This window comes from Adiantum capillus-veneris, chromosome 10, assembly GCF_014529385.1.
Source record: "Adiantum capillus-veneris isolate H3 chromosome 10, ASM1452938v2, whole genome shotgun sequence".
Taxonomy (NCBI): Eukaryota; Viridiplantae; Streptophyta; class Polypodiopsida; order Polypodiales; family Pteridaceae; genus Adiantum; species Adiantum capillus-veneris.
Genome location: NC_140940.1, coordinates 28527481 through 28545175, shown reverse-complemented (window position 1 = coordinate 28545175; position 17695 = coordinate 28527481). Strand labels below are relative to the sequence as shown.

Here is a 17695-nt window from a genome sequence, read left to right as displayed (position 1 = left end):
ACTACATCAATGCATTGCCCAATCTATGACTCCATGAGCCCTTGCCTACCAGCCACATAACCGATCCAGAACTTTCTACTATATTAAAGTCTAACCTCTCTCTTGATGGTTCCCTCAAACCACCTCTACATCTATCAAGAGCAGGAAGACGAGCAATGAATTCACCACAACACAGCACCTCTCCAAATCCTCAGGTGATTTTAGTATAGTAACACCGAATGGCCATTTTTTAGTCTATCGTACCCATTCTCCGTTCCCATTTCCATTCCGGTCCTCATTCTATGTGACTATATAGTCACAGGGAATGGCAATCCATGGCATCCCCCGTTCACGTTCCGCGTTCCCATTTCCTGTTCCTTGTTACTATAGATTTTAGCATAACCCCCTACGAAGAGGGAGTCAAGCACGACACTCAAACTTTGGTTCGAGCAATTCTTGGTCCATTCGTTTGTCTTATCAGCTGGGCTACTGTTTGTTGCCTAGGGAACCTGTGCTAAATGTAGCAGATTTTTGGGACGTGTTCTTACCCTTGCAATTTTGGACATGTTCTCAAGCAAGTCCAATTAAAAGATTCAAGAGGAGAGGTGGTCAATGCCATAGTTGCATTTGTACCATGTATGGAACGTTCCGTACCTGTTCTATTCTTCCGTGCTTTCTGTTCTTTCCGTTCCTAACAGTTGGCATCCTTTATTGATGTTGACCACCAGTCAAACGATGACTCTGACAGACAGTTAGGTACTTTGAGGCTTGCCTTGGATGCCTTCTAGCATGCTTTTGAGCCTTGGCACTTGCACTCTCTCTCTCTCTCTCTCTCTCTCTCTCTCTCTCTCTCTCTCTCTCTCTCTCTCTCTCTCTCTCTCTCTCATCATACATGCACATTGCAATTTTCACATGTGCTCTCCCTCCCACATCAATGATCAAACAGCTACATGCTCTCTCTCGAGTCTCTCATACTCTCATGCTCTCTCACATATATTGGATACTCTCTCGTGCTCTCTACTCTAGGGCTCTCCTTCTCAAGCATGATGCCCTTCCTATTGCTAAGTTGCTTGTAAACCCTATATAAGGGTGCCCTCCCTCTTGTTCTCCAACAACCAAACAAGCTATCCTGCTCTCCATTGCTCTCCTTGAAGCTCTCAAGGCTCAAGCTTTCCAATCCCCTTGGCTCTATGCTTCACTCTTTTTTGTATCCTCTATTTTGGATGATGATTCCCCTTGGGCCCCTTTTTGTCACCTAAGCTTCCCCTTTTTTGTATGATGCTTCATCTATGATTTATAGTGATACATTGTCTCTTTCTTTTTGAAAAATGGTTCAAACTCTAATCATGCGTCTTAAATTGTAATTGAATGATTAATCTCTTTATAAACATAGTTCTAGACATGTTTCTATTTGTGTATATCAGACATATGAATATAAAGTATAATTTTAGGCTTAAAATCACATGATTTATTTGTTGAATGCACATAACATTGAGAAACGTAAAAAAAGAGCGCTCTAGTGTTGTACTAAAACGCACATAAAAACACAATACACAAAGGTAAGTAACCGCCCTGGTCAATGCTATCACTGGCTACATATCCATAACCCACACACATGAAACCCAAAAACCTTTTGATGAAACAACCGAAATGCAAAACTTGTTGAACAATTGATACTCTTGAGGTTTCAACCTTTGCAACAAGAGCTTTGTATTCAACTAGTTTTGGGCAATATTTAGTATTCAACTAGTTTTGGGCAATATTTAGATATCGCCTCGTGTTTGGCAAGGCTCTTTACCCTCCCCTTCTTTGCCCGCCCCGACACCAGCCACGGCATCGCTATCTACACCAGGTTTTGCGCAGCTGATGGCCGTTCCTAGCTGCTACACACCACTAGCTACTCCTCTAGGAGTCACTCCAGTCGACACTCCTCGCTTCGGGGCCCAGACTCCAGTGGAGACACCTAACGTCCGTACCCCCATCGATACGCCACTCGAGACCCCTACCGTGACACCCAGGTTCACGCGTCACCGACGAGAGGGCTTGCCTTACTCCGTCGACTTCAGTGGTGGCAGCATCTTGGATGACATAATGATACAAAAATATAGACTAGATTTTCGGATAATAGAAGATCTAGATGAATCCTCGTCTCTGCAACTGATGTGCCTGCAAATGTAGGTTCATGATGCTTGCAAACTCTCGTGGTGGTTGCCCCAAATTAAAACCCTTTGGCTTCGGAATGGTGGTTGCCGATTGCTAAGAACATGCAAATGGTGTGAACTGGATGTGCCACCAAAGATGTGTACAGATCAATGATCCAATGCATCTTGTGAATAGATGGAATTCTTTAAGGAGATGGGATAGATGGTTGTCCAAACAGTGCAAAGACCTCAAAGTGGATAGACTGATTTGGATGTTGCCTTCCCTTGTCATCATGGGCCGCTAATAAATCCTAATACTTGCTATCAATATCTTCATGTTTCCAATGCGTATCTAGAACGATGCGATTTGTCATGCCGAAAAAGTGATGACTACAAATATCCATGCAAGGCCTCATTATGTCAAGGTGGTCTAGCCCTCACACCAAGGCAATTACGCTCTTGCAGGCGCACCACAACTACAACTCTCAAAATACAGTGTTTGCATTTCCTAAGTTCAAGGCGTATGGTCCTAAGCACAATGGCAGGTCCTCTAGCTCCCTAAGTGGGAGAAGCGTCCTTGGGCAAAATGCTCAAACACACTCAAACACAAGAGAAAAAAAATCTCAAGGATTAGAAGATTAGCACGAAAACAAAGCTTTGATACCAATGTTAGATACAACAGAATTGATAGGATAGGTAGAATCGAACATTCACCCACAATCCTTTGCTCTTTCCTTGCGTTAATGAATGCAACTTTGCATTCTTGATAGTTAGATACTTGAGAGAGAGAGAGAGAGAGAGAGAGAGAGAGAGGGAGATGAGGTAGAGATGTAGAGAGATGAGGAGACGCACCGATGGGGTCCCAACCCCCTTAAGGGACCCCACACTGTTACCAATGTGTTAAGACCCGATGAACTTTGGGTGAATCAACTGAGGACTCACCTCTTGGCGACGTAGATCTCGCAACTCACAATGGATGCTCTTACCGATTGCCAACTTTATAAGGATATGTAACAGCTGAACTTTGGGAATTGAGTAGAGTTGGCATCGCAGATATTTGCTGAATATATTGAACCTTCTCTAAAAAGCATGCAAGCACATTTCATGATTCCCATGCCTTTATAGCATCAATCCCACTAAAAGAAACTGACTCAGGAAAATTTCTCCAGCTATCGAAGACCGAACCAGCTTTCAGCCATGGAACTGAAGAGTTTTCTAGGCACATGTAGATAGCACTTGCCACTTCAATTTCGTTGGCTTCTTCATATGCTTTGCAGAATTCCTGGCTTGCTGCCTTATAAACCAGTTGTGAATTGTTGATAAGTGGATAAAACCAAATGCCCATGTTAAGGTTATCCGTGGCTCTTGGGTCACCTAAGTACAAACGTAGCTGTCCCAGAGGGTTATCCTTCCTTCAAAGGGTGATTCTTCTGATGTCCCAGATAATCTCAGCTATGCATATGGCCACATAATTGGGTGTGCATTCACTTGCTGTGAACGGTGTGTGTGCTCGTGCGCGCGTATGTGCATGCTCTGTGTGTGTGTGTGTGTGTGTGTGACAGAGAGAGAGAGAGAGAGAGAGAGAGAGAGAGAGACCTGCTGAGGGTCTTGCCGTGAACCAGCCATCGCTAGTGAGAGGCTCACGAAAGCGACCAGAATACACATGGTACCGCTTCTGTTGATGCTGCTGCACGGAATCACGTCTCATTTGAGAGCCGGCAGGTGTAACAGTAATTGAACGAGCTAGTCATTTTGTATGTTGGGTGCTAGAGCGCATTTTGTATGTTGTGTGCATATTCCATAGTTTAAATTCACGTCACTCCTCAGCAAAATCGTCGCTAGCTATTAACTCCAGCATGGATTAAACAGACGTTCTTCAAGAAATTGGGGGTACAGAAAAGCGTTTGCCAACTCTGCCAACTTAACCGGGAGAGTTGAGACTAGCCGGCAGGGTTTGTTACCATATACATGTGGTAGTGATGTGTGTGAACACACTAGGACCGTCGGGGATTTTGATTTGGGGACATTTCGGCCTTTGTTTCCACTACAGGCAGTACTGCACAGGCTATTTCGTCAATTTGTGCAGAATTTTTGTCAGTGCCGTTTTCTGCATAACAGGTGCCTTATAGTCTTCTACGGTTTGTGCTATATAGCACAAGTTGTTCCCGCTCCGTTTCTCCTATTTTCGGGCAGTTTTCACATCAGGTGCAGCATCTACCATGGCTGACAACAACAACACAGATGTGTTCAAGATGTTTGCTACTGAGGACAGGTTGGATGGGGACAACTACGCTATGTGGGCTTATATGATGCAACATGTTCTTGTGTCAAAGGGTGTCTGGAACATTGTGCAGGGCATTGATGTACGTCCTGGTTCTGAGGATGTAGGCGATGTTGAGGATGTTGTAGGTCTTGCTGCAAGGATTGCAGCTATTAGAGTTGTTTTGCCTACGGCAGAACAAGCTCGTTGGGATGTTAAGGATGTGCAGGCTCATGCATTGATTGCGTTGTCTGTGAAGGGCACCATTGTTCCTCACATCCGTTCAGCAAAATCTGCAAAACAAGCTTGGGATATTCTAGCAGGTCTTTATGCAAGCCGTAATGAGGCTAAAATTGCTTTGCTGCGTAAAGAGCTGGAGTCGAAGATTATGCATGAGGAAGATGATATGGACACTTTCCTTGCTAGTGTCAAGGATATCAATGAGCAGCTTATTTCTGCAGGTGAAGTCATTTCAGATAGTTCCCTTGTGCAGACTGTTCTTGATGCCTTACCAAATTCCTACCAGACTTTTGCTAGTACTTGGAGACTTATGACCCAAGGAAATCCTGAAGTTGTCAAGTTTGATGCATTATGCACATTGCTGTTGCAAAAGTCACTTTCCAGAAAAAACAGGATTAGGCAGCGTGCAGTTGAACAGGCTTTTATTGCTTCTCAAGAAAGGGTGGTAACAGTAATGCAGCCACTTCTTATGGTTCTGCTGCGAGTGGCAAAAATTATGTCCCTAATGCTTCTGTTGGCAGGACTTCGTCTGGCAATTCTGGTGATAAGGGCAAAAAGAAGATGCGTTGCCATTATTGTAAAGCCAATGATCACTTGATCAAGTCGTGTCCTAAGTTGAAGGCCAAAGAGGCTAAGAAGAAAGAGGGTGGTTCCACTGCAAATGCTCGTTCCACTACAAATGCAGCCATTGTTGAGTATTCTGTGAAAGGAGATTGTAATGCTGATGTTGATGCAGAATGGGCTTTTAGTGCAGAGTGCACTTACAATCCTGTTGTCCATGATGCATGCTTGTCAGTTGCTGCAGATTCACATGTGTGGTATTTTGACAGTGGTGCTACAAAGCACATTACCTCACATCGTGAATTGTTTACCTCTCTCGAGTCAGTCCCTCATGGGAATTCAGTCACTTGTGCCAACAACGCCTCTTATCCAGTTCAAGGAGTTGGAAAGATTGTGCTCACTGCTGCTAATGGCAGTTCCTTCACACTTGTTGATACACTTTATATACCTGGGATCAAAAAGAATCTCTTTTCTGTATCCGCACTTGCTAGACTTGGACTTGTAGTCAAATTTGTGGATGACAAATGTACAGTTCATGATCTCAGTTTTGGTGATGAAATTGTTGCATCTGGCCTTTTGTGTCGTGTGTTGTATAAGCTCATTTTGTATGACAAGTGTGGACAAAATTTTACAAATGCTGTTGCAGATTCAAGGGCTATTTCAGATGCAAAACTTTGGCATGCACGTTTTGGTCATCTGAATTTTGCCGGTTTGCTGCGTTTGTAGAAATCTGTTATGGTTGCTTCTTTGCCTCCTCTTGAAGCACCTGTCAAACATGTTTGTGAAGGCTGTATTTTGGGTAAGATGCAGCGTTCTAAATTTCCAAAGGATGGTCAGTCGGGCCACATGTAGGTTGCAGCTTGTGCATAGTGATGTTTGTGGGCCCATGCAAACTCCGTCCTTGCGCAATTACCTGTACTTCGTGACTTTCATTGATGATTACTCCAGGCATGCATGGGTATTTCTGCTTAAAGCGAAGTCCGAAGTTTTTATGTGCTTCAAACAATTTCTGGCTATGGCTGAAAATGTCTCAAAATGTACTATGGGCACCCTCCGTTCCGATCGAGGGGGGGAGTATATGTCTCATGAATTTAATGCATTTCTGGCTAGTCGTGGGATAAAACACCAATGTACAATGCCTTATACACCTCAGCAAAATGGTGTTGCTGAGAGGAAAAACAGGTCACTAACGGAAATGGCACGATGTATGGTCAAAAGTCAAGCTTTGCCGCATTCTTTTTGGCTTGAGGCCATTATGTGTGCCACTTATGTACTTAACAGGTGTCCTACGAAAGCTTTGCAGTCTATTACTCCATATGAAGCATGGCATGATAGAAAACCTTCTATTGAGCACATGCGTGTTTTTGGTTGTTTGGCATATGCTTTGGTGCCACAAGTGCAGCGCAGAAAATTGGATGATAAGGCTGTCAAATGTATTTTTGTTGGTTATAGTGCTAAAAGCAAAGGTTACATGTTGTATCATCCGCAAACAAAACATATTCTGGTTTCTCGGGATGTAGTGTTTGTGGAAGATTCTGTTCAGCCCTTGCTGTCATGTACTAGAGACAGTAATGTAAGCTCACAGGACATTTATGACACTTTGCTGCCTCTTTTCAGTGGTGGAAATACGAATGTAAGTTCCAATGAGGCAAATGTACAACCTACGGGGGTTTCTTAAAATATTTTAGATCAGCCTATTACTAATGCAGATGTACATGATGTACTTGATGAGGAAAGGGCTGAAAATGAGCAGACCAGAGGTATGCCAAAATGGCTGGTGCACACTTTGCGTGACAGAAAATTGGATGCACCTTTGTCTAGTCGTACTCGTTCAGGCTCTCGCCATGCATCTTATGCATCATATTGTTATGATTTGGTTGTGTCTAGCTTACATGATGTTGAGGAGCCTCTGACTTTTGATGAAGCACAAAATTCAGAAAATTGGATGGCTGCCATGCAATCAGAATATGATGCACTTATAGAAAATGACACATGGACTTTATGTGATTTGCCTCCTGGCAAAAAGGCCATTGGTACGAAGTGGGTTTACAAGACGCAAGCCGGATGGTGAGATCGATCGCCATAAGGCTTGACTTGTTGCAAAGGGTTATGCACAACAAAAAGGCATAGATTATGAAGAGACTTTTGCTCCCACTTGTCGTATGACTACTGTGCGTTTTCTATGTGCATTGGCAGCTCATTGTGGTTGGGATGTACATCAATCAGACATTGTTACTGCTTTCTTGAATGGTCACATATTTGAGGAAGTTTATGTAACGCAGCCTCGCGGTTTTGTCATAAACGGACAAGAGGACAAAGTATGCAAATATAACAAGGCTTTGTATGGGTTGAAGCAATCTCCTCGTGCTTGGTATGAGAAAGCTGACACTCATTTGGTCAAACAAGGCTTTCGTAACAGTCCAACAGAAAGCACATTGTATGTAAAGCGTGAGGGTGATGTACTTCTCATTGTGGTTCTTTATGTTGATGATTTGCTGATCATTGGACCAAATGAGAGACATATTGCTGAATTTAAGGCTCATTTGAATGCTACTTTCAAGATGAAAGATTTGGGGCTGTTGCATCATTATTTGGGTATACAGTTTAAGCAATGTGATGGTGGTATTGCCTTGTGTCAGAAAAGTTACATAGAGACATTGCTATGTAAGTTTGGACTTGAGGATTGCAAACCTATTGCCACTCCCATGGAAACAGGTTTGAAGTTGAGTCTACATGATGTTGGTGATCCTGCTGATGTCACTCTTTACCAAACTGCTGTTGGTTGCCTCATTTATGTATGCAACACGAGGCCGGATATTCAGTTTGCAATCTCACAGGTCAGCAAATTTATGCATAGCCCAAGGTCTAAGCATTGGCAGGCTGTCAAGAGGATTTTCCGCTACCTTAGTGGCACTTTACATCTTGTCTTGTTTTATCCCAAGGGGGGATCATTGCCGCCAGACTTACATGCTTTTTCGGACTCAGATTGGGCTGGTTGTTTTGACACGCAAGTTTCCACAAGTGGTTTTTGTTTCATGCTTGGCAGTTCATGTATATCATGGTTGAGCAAGAAGCAACCTACTGTGGCCACTTCGAGTTGTGAGGCTGAGTACAGGGCAGTCTTCACAGCTACGGTTGAGTGTGTATGGCTCAGACGCCTTATGGCTGATTTGGGTGTTGGACAGGACACTACCAACACTATCTACACTGACAGTCAGAGCGCATTGGTAGTTGCGAGGAACCCAGTTTTTCATGCTCCCACAAAGCACATTGAGGTGCATTACCACTATGTCAGGGAGAGGCTCTCAGCAGGAGAGATCAGCTTGGCTTATGTGCCAACACAGGACAACCTTGCAGATCTTTTCACAAAGGCATTGTCTCGTGAGAAGTTTGAAGCTTTCAGCAAATCTTTGGGCTTACTCCCCTTTGTGGACTGATCTTGTCCTCAGGGCATGGCACTTTCCTTTACTCATGTGCCAGCTCTTGTTCACCGCATCACTCCAGGGGGGATTTGTTACCATATACATGTGGTAGTTATGTGTGTGAACACACTAGGACCGCCAGGGCATTTTTTCCCTCTTTAGGAGGTTTTTTCCCCCATGCATTGTATATACGCCCATCACTCTAGGGCTATCTATCTTTCCATTGCACACTAAGTAATATACTCTCTATTGTGTGCCTTGAGCTTCGTTCGTCTTCTCCAAGCTGTGTGTGTTTCTTTGCAACCCTAATTCCAACAGGTTTGCTTGCATAATCAAGCAGGGGTTCACCTATGCTAGTGCGAATGTGCCCTTAAGGAATGTTCCAAGTCTTCGACCATGTTGAGAGTAGAGACATGGGTGTGATGTCATTTGGATGCATGCTTTAATGATATCACTTGATGTATTTTTGGCTTTCTATAAGAAGCCTTTGAGGAGAGTTGGTTAAGCATACTTTCAATGTTTTCAGTGATGAATGAGACTTACCTTAAAAATTACTTCAGTTTATTTCACCTTTCATTTTACATCCTCACATGGCTTGACTTCTCTTGCATTCTATTCTTTTAGAATGCTAAAGTGAAGCTATATATATATATATATATATATGAGCAAATCATGGTAAAGAGAGAAAAAACCGATGAAATATGTGAGAGCTTAGTTCAAAAATCTTGCAAATGTCAAAAAAAATGTTAGTATTTTCAATTTGCTTCTTTGCAAGGAGAGAACGGTCGCTTAAAAAAGAAAAAGAGAGACATTCCCGAACAATGCTTCACCTTATATAATTCTAACCTAATGATTTTGTCACTTTCTTATTGTTTTAGAAAGCCATCATGACCCTTTCACTTGTTTAATTTTATTATTGGCATGTTAAAAATTCCATAGATAGGAAGGGAGAAGGACATAAAAAAATTTATTTACCGAAATCACAATTGTGAGTGGATGTATTAAATTTATTCAAAAGAAATGGGTAGCAAGACATATAAATATTTTATTGCCTTTGTAAATGGTCCTTTGTAAATGGTCCTTGATGTCATTTAAGAGCTTTGTGACTTTTTTTTTGAACTTTTTTGGCCTGATAAAGGCCTTAGTATCCATATGGGCGATAGTCGTCCAATTCTCATTGTTTTGACATGTGTCCCTAAAGAGAGCTTTAAAAGTCTGAAGAGAAAAAAAATGATGTCTTTTCAAATGCTATTTTCAAAAGCTACATTCATTTTTTTGGATGCTAAAAACGGCTTTAGAGAACAAAGGATTAAAGAGTGTATTCATAGGAGTTTGATCAATGATGTGAAGTATTGATTTTTTTAAAAAATATTTTGATTTGTAGTTTTTTATTTCCTTTCTAAATGGGTCCTTCCTTTAAAATCCTTGTGACTTTTCTAGAGTCTTTCTTTACGAGGGATAGAAGCCTAGCTTGAGCTTGAGGCTCATTTGTATATTTCTTGGTGACATTAAAATACAACCACTAATAATTGTGAGTTTTGCCAATTAAAAAAAAAATAGTCTTTCTTTAGCTCGTAAATGGTTTCCTTTTTTTAAGGGCTTCAAATTTCTTTTCAACTTTTTGTTTTAAATTGCCAATGTGAGTCTTCACCTTATGTACTGGCATGCTACAACATGCCTTAGAGGAGAAGGAGAAAAGCATACAATATTTGTTTGCCTAGTTTGAGTGTGTGAATGAATCCCTTCATTTAAGGCATCATGTGATGTAGGCCCTCTCCATGGCAAGACCTCCCCTCCTTAGACGAGTCGGCCTACCGCCCATGCACAAGTAGGGAGGCTCAAGGAGGTGGGGGTTGGGCAGGGAGCCAATCCATAGAGATGTGTCACGATCCGTGTTTAGCTCTTCTTGATGCACAAAGGTTGGCATCGAGTGGGGACCTCTGATTGTTTCGCCCAGCCAATTGGTAGATATGCCTCAACAGTTTGTGGAAGCATGGAGGCAGCACTCCTCCTTCCTCTGCTTGGAGGAGAAGCATTGTGTCATGTATAATTTGGTCCCGCTATAATGTTTGCACCTATTGGTCTTGCTGGAAATATGTGGCTAAGTTTGTTGTGGACCTGGTCGTGGAGTTTCTCTACTTGGTGGAAATTGTGGTGGCTAGAGACCCATTTCCTAGTTTGTTGTGGACACGGGTGGAGACTCCTTGCTTAGTGGCAGCTGTGTTGTCAGGTACGCTCTTGAGCTCTCTTTTTGTGCTCGCTTGCTGATCATGTCCGTATTGTGGGGATCTAGGGTGGGGTGGTAGAACCCCCAAGATGGTGGCACCCATTACATTGGGTTTGTCTGTGTCCACTTTGGTTTTTCGTTAGGTATATGCTATCTTTTCATTTTTATATATGGTTAAGGCTCCTTGTAAAAGCCATTCTAACTCATAGTGATCTCATGGGATGGTGTATGCATGAGAGGTGTAAAGTTGTGGAATTTAATATAAAAATTTGACATAATGTGAGCATGGCTTTATAATACAAGCTGTTGAAGTCTTTTGGGTGGGGGTGGGGGGGGGGGGGGGGGGGGGGGGGGGGGGGGGGGGGCTTTAAAAGGTAGAAAAGTGACTATTGAGGGGTCATGAGAGTTAAAAATCTATTTTAAAAAGGTAAACATTCAATCTCTCACTCGCAATTGTAAGCCAAGCGCTAATGATATGTACTCAAACTATCAGATTCTGCTATTTTCAGCCAGTAACCATCGAATTTTTGAGAATGACACCATGGCAGCTAACTTCAAGGACATTATCCACGAGAACAATAAATTGATTATTGCCATGAGGAAAAAGAAGAATTTGGACCAGTGGAGCCAGGCATCTCTAGCGGTCATGACCCCTTGCAACGAGCAAGGGTGCATGGGTAATGGCTCGTTGTAACCTTCTGATGTCACAAATGGCCCCTCAAGGCTCGATATAAGCTTGAGGCTACTGTACATTTTTTAATGTTTAACACAATACATCTACTCATAATTGTGAGTTTGGCAAAAAAAAGGTACTGTATAATTTTTTGTTAGCCTTTTCAATAAGTTTCTTGGAAAAAAAAACAAAAACAAAAAAAATATTTTAATGTTTCTTACTAAAAAAAGTAGACTTGATAAGCATAAAATATAATAAAACAATTTAATAAAATGATTTTGTTTTGAAATTCTTAAATGAAAGGACCGTTTATCAATAACTGGTCTCATGGGATCAAACTCCTATATATTGTTGATTCATTTGTTCTCTAAAAGCCTTTGTCAAGCATGCCAAAAAATGAATGCAATTTTTGACTTTTGGAGAATAGCATTTAAAAGGCTAGGATCTCTTTCTATTCATTCACAAGACTTTTTAAGTTCCAGAGGGACACTTGTCAAACAAGCAAATTTGAGTCGCCCCCCTTTGCAGCCCTACCCGCAGCCTTAGTGTGAGCACAGTAGCACTGAGTTGAGGGTCTGCCTCGCCTTGTGTATATGCCTACTATTCAAGAGAGAACCCAGGTTTAGAAGCTGTTGTTGGGGCGGTCACTGCCTCAGCCCCTCCCTCGTCTGCGGCGTTGGTCCCATCTTCGGCGCGACTATCATATCCAGCTGGGGTGCGAGCCAGTTTGCCTCCTACTGCTGCAAGCCTGAACGAAACACCGTTTGCCATCGCGATTATTTGCTACATAATCGTTTAGCTGTGCCCTAGTTAATAATCGTTATATTCTGTTTCGCAATAATCGTTTGTTGTAAGCCTCTCCCTAGCAAATAATCGTTTTTTTTTTTGAACATATGCCTTAACTTATCACTTCTGGAAAGGGGTCTTTTTTTCTTTCCTTTTTGTGAGTCATTTAGTCATGGAACCCGACGCTCTAGTAGTAAGCGAGGATATCGTAAAATTCTCACAGATGCTAGGGACGGGTAAATTACTTGAAATGGGGGTAGCAGTGCCGATGTGGATGAAAGCGATGGTTCGGTCTTGAAACCGTCATATGACACGGAAATGTCGAGTCCCAACTTGCCAAAGGCTGCAACCATGAAAGTGGACAAAATTGTATCGATTGAAAAAGTTCCTTCTGAAGAAACAAGAGAGAAAATGGGCCCAGCTCAAGGGTTCAATGCGAGGTTAAAACCCTCAAAGACGGGGTTCCTCAGTGTCCCATCTGTACGAACATAGATAAGGCATCAAATGTATCTGCAGCGCGCAGGCCAGGCATATCATTTGCTAGCATACTCAAGGGGCCTAACTCTAAGGATGGTGGAAAAGGCTCAGCAGAAGAGCGGTCGAGTGAAGGAGATGTCAAAAAATTGCAGAATATAAAGCCTAGACTTCAGCAAGAGCTCAAGGAAGTCAACAAAATGATCGAGTCCGGCCCTAACAACAACAAGAGAACTTGCTCCCAAATAGATTGCAATGGGCTGATTGAAGACGGACTGGCAGATTGGGCCTTTTCTGCTCTAAAAAAGTCTTTGCCATAGCACGTGGAGGTTGCCGAGGCTATCACTGTAGCGATTCCACCAACGCTACTAAAAAAAAAGTTAGCCAGGCAAGTTAAGCTAACACTTGTATTTGGGTTTAGTGGAAGAATCCCAATCAGGTTTGAGATGATTCAATGGCTTAAGGGCCCTCAAATTCTTGGTCATGGAGGAGCAGTTGAAAGTACTTTTTACCTAGCTAAAGGATTCTGTTCAGTGAGATTCAAAGAGGCCTCCGATGTGGAAAAGATCCTTGACAAAGGGCCCCTAGTATTTAATAGGACTACGGTTTGTGTGGTGCCTTGGGAGCCAGTGTTCGACTCGGCTGAAGCTCTACAAGGATTTCATCCGGTCTGGGTTGAGTTTGTCGGACTGCCTAGCTGGGTGTGGGAAAATCTCAGGATGCTTGCTAGTCAACTGGGCACTCCCTTATTTATACCTAGCAAGAGAGGGTTTGGCAGAACCTCAAACACGGTTTGTATAGGCTGGGATGTGTCTAAAATGCCACCTAAGAGCATGGTTATCAATGTCGGTGCTGGGCTTGTTACTATTCCGCTCAACTTTGGAACATATTTTGGAGCATGTTTTGAATGCAACAACTTGGACACTTCGCCAAGGATTTCCCTTGAAGTCTAAAGGTACTGCAGCTCCGGCAGCACATGCCCCCAGTGAAATGGAAACCTCGATGGAAGGGCTGGAGAAGCAAGGAGGCAGTAACGAAGAGGCAAATACAGGGAAGGATAAAGAAGGTATGATGGATACAAAAATGCAGGAAAAGATTATGGAGGAATCGATTCCCATACAACGAATTTCCGAAGCTGCATGCAATAATGATATAATCATTACCTCCGCTGCTACCCCGAAATTTATGACAGTGACAACGGCGACGGTTGTTAAAATCCCTGGTCTGAAAAGAGCCAAAGAGTGAAGGCAGTGGCCAGAGACTCCAAAGTGCCTCAAGTCGTGAGGACACTTGAGGGGAAAGGATCTAATCCATCCTCCACCCCTCTGAAAGGAGGAGGTTTCATTGTCCCACTGCACAATTCATTTGCAGCACTGCAAGAAAAGAAATCCCCTGACTTGGAACCCCCGAATTCTTCGGAGACCAAGGAGAGGGGGGGGGGGGGGGGGGGGATGATTCGGATGCTGAAGAGTTCGTCCCTCTGTCCCGATGAACCCCTTATTAATGATGGAGTCTCTCACTATTCAATCTTGGAACGTAAATGGGTTGAAAACCCATAAGAAGAGTTCCCTATTCTGGGAGGAAATAAAAAAGGAGAAGGCAGTCAACTACTGGGCCATCCAAGAACACCACTTAGATGCCCATAGCAAGAGAAAGCAGGTGCTAGGAAAGAAACTTGTATTATATGGGGAAGGAAGTAATGGTTTCAGTGGAGTCCTCATCATTGCAGACAGAGAATTGGAGCCGAAGTTGGTTCTAAACCACCCTTTCGGCAGAATCTTGGGGATTAGAATCAGATGGGAAGGGCATTCCTTCACCATTGTGAATGTGTACGGCCCTTGCAATGCAAAAGATAGAGCCAAACTATGGATGCATCTTAGAGATACTCCTATTGAAGGTGGGTGGTTGTTGGTTGGCGACTTCAATATGGTAGAAAAGAGCAGGGATAGAACAGGATCCTCCAGTATGTTGGCTGGCTCGGACAGGTCTAAATGGCAAAGTTTGTGCGAAAAGTGGGCGATGATCGACTTATGGGAAATCGGCCCATGGAACAGCACACCTGGTTTCACCTACACAAGCCTGGAGTATGCCCGAACTGCCTCCAGGCTGGACAGATGCTATTGCTCACACCAAGCTGACTGGACTTCACCGTTGATGGAGATTAAGGTAGTCCCAACAAAAAGCCTTTCGGATCACATACCTCTGCACATACATATTAAGAAGAATACAGGGGAGGAGCAGACCCCAAGAGGCGGGAAAAAACTGTTGGTAAAACAAGTGCACACCTATTTAAAAACCCTCTTTTTAGGAATCTAACCAAGAAAGCACTGGGTAAGCTCAGAAAAGATGTCGACCTCAACAAACACAATGCGTGGGACCTCTTTGCTCGGAGCATCCATAAAGAAATCAAAACCTCGGGCCCCCGAATCAAGAAAGTTAGGGAGGAACACCTTATGCATCTTGCAGCGGAGGTACAACTGCTTACCTCCAAAAAAGCAAATGGGCTTGCTACTAAGGATTAGCATAAACGATGGCTCGAAGCCAAATCTAACCTTGCTAATGAGTAGTTAGAAGATATCAGAAAGGCAAGGCTTCTCTCCAGGGAGGCTTTCCTTCAACCGGAAGCCTCTGATCAAGCTCAGTTTTTTAGGGCTTTAAAAATCAAGAAGAGTCAGGGGCCACGTCCGCTCGCTCTATGATGAGAAAGGAACATCAGTGCATAACCAGGATGAGATGGCTGGTTTGATGTTGGGCTATCTTAGTCAAATCATTGGACAACCAAAGATCCAGTCCCAAGAAGTGGAAGAAGCCAGAGAGACCTTACTTTAGAGTGTCAAGAAGAAGATTCCCCACTCGAAGCTAATAGCTTGGAAAGGGCATTTTTTTAAAGATGATTGTTCTCTTGCAATGCAAGCCCTTGGCAAGGAAAAGTCCCCTGGTTAGGATGGGATGACGGTAGAATTCTCTAGAGAATTTTGGGATGGTCTCAAGGGACCAATCACAAGGTTGGCCAGTAAAGCCATTGTCGAAGGGTCAATGGAGATAAGTGTAAAGAGAGGGCTTATCAAACCTATCCCAAAGCAGATCTGTTGTTCTCAACTTAAACATTGGTGCCCTATAACGATGATGTCGGTGGCCTACAAAATTATTGCTAAAGCAGTAGCCCTCAGACTTGCCCCCTTACTAAACAAGATCATCTCTCCATGGATTCATCAAAGGAAGGTCCATCTACGATAACATCTTGGCAGCAATGGTGGGCATCGAATACGCAACTGTCACAAAGCAAGAATGCATTCTGCTGCAGTTGGACTTGGATAAGGCTTATGATAGAATAACATGGTCATATATAGAAGCCAGTCATAGCTCCTATTCAACGATAGAATTGTGGGCTCTTTTGAGGTCAAGAGGTCTATTAAGCAGGGATGCCCCTTGGCCCCCCTGATTTTCGCCATAGGATCTCATCCTTTAATCACGACACTTGAAGCTAGTGCAGAACGAGGGGAGTTGCAAGGCCTGGCTTTACCAGGAAATAGCCAACTCCTTGCAAAACTTTTTGCAGACGATTCTCTTCTTTTCTTGAAGGAGTGCCCCCACGTCATAAGGAAAGCTCTGGAGATTGTACAAATATTCTCGGTAGCTTCGGGGTCCAAGTGTAATATAGAGAAGTCAAGGCTGATCTCCCTATCGGAAAATGACTCAATTGACCCTTCTAACTGGTCAGGGGAGATTGTCACAAAAGGGAATATCTTGAGACATCTGGGAGCACCCTTTGGGGTGAATGTAACTCACAAGCGTGGGTGCTTGAAAAAATCAAAACAAAATATTAATGAGTAGGTGGGAGTATGCTCTTCTCCCATTCCAAAGTCGGATAAAAGTGATAAATGCCTTCATGATTCCTTATGTTGCCTACACTAGCCCGCTTCTCAAGATGGCTAAGTGTCACTGGAAAGAGTTCTTAAAACCAGTAGAAAGGTTTTTATGGAAAAACAACACGAAATCCACTAGGCCTTGGCAATGGGCCTGTTGGGAATCAGTTGCTCGTCCGGTAAATCAAGGAGACCTCGGAATTCTCAACCCGATGGCCCATGCAGAAGCTTGTTGTGCCAAATTTGTCATCTCCTTGGCTAAACAGGATCAAGTTTGGGCTGTCATGATCAAAGATATGATGGAAGCGGCTAAACTTGGCTCGAAAGGAGGTAAATGGAGAGGGGTGGAGTTCCATGACAAACTATTAGCCCCATCATGGTCTACCCTTAGACTGGGGGGTAGCTCAAGAGAATTGGTAAGAAAATGCAATAAGGCAGCAGGAGTTTTAAAGTGGGGGGAAGAAACCAGATACTTCAAGAACTCCATTTTGCATTGGTCCCCCTGGCTGTCCAAAGTTGTAGATCCGCCACAAATTACCTATTGGATAGAGACAGCCAGGAAACTGAATAACAAGGGTCTGAATCGACTTGGGCACTTCTGGGACAGTGACAACAAGAGTTGGAAAACCATTGATCTTATGTTTGCTCAGTACCAACTTAATAGCTTGGAGGTCTTGCTTGTCCACAAAGTGATGAAAAAGCTTGACAATATAGTCATGCCGATTTGTGACTCGGAGTTGGATTGGAATGCCTGGGAATGGCCCAAAAGCAGTCTCTTATGGAAACCCCATCCTAAAGACATTTATCATACAATGATTCATAAGAAAAATTGGTCTAGCCCCCTTAACAAGATATGGAAAAAACAATGGCCGGAGAAAAGGTGGGAGCAAGTAATAGAGAACATCTAGAAGCCTAAGGTTCCGCAACACATGAAGGTATTTTTATGGAAGGTAATTTGGGGTGCTCTACGGACGGGGGTGAAAATTCAGGAGAGAGGGATTGGGTCAGATCGATGCTTGGGGTGCAAGCTCGCCAGTGAAGATCTAGCCCACCTCTTTATGGATTG

At 43.3% G+C, this 17695-nt stretch overlaps 1 protein-coding gene across 2 annotated transcripts in view; it reads right to left on the bottom strand.

Moving 5' to 3' along the window:
* Positions 1-17695, bottom strand: part of LOC147448612 (purple acid phosphatase 18-like) — a 78770-nt gene that overhangs the window by 51726 nt on the left and 9349 nt on the right. Inside the window, exon 1 of one of the 2 annotated variants that reach the window (XM_086521179.1) lies at positions 3717-3892. The exons of the other annotated variant lie outside the window; for it this stretch is intronic. Coding sequence (XP_086377305.1) covers positions 3717-3785 — 69 coding nt within the window. The 5' untranslated portion in view covers positions 3786-3892. Of the gene's footprint in view, positions 1-3716; positions 3893-17695 lie in introns of those variants that run through there. 2 annotated transcript variants of the gene reach the window in all.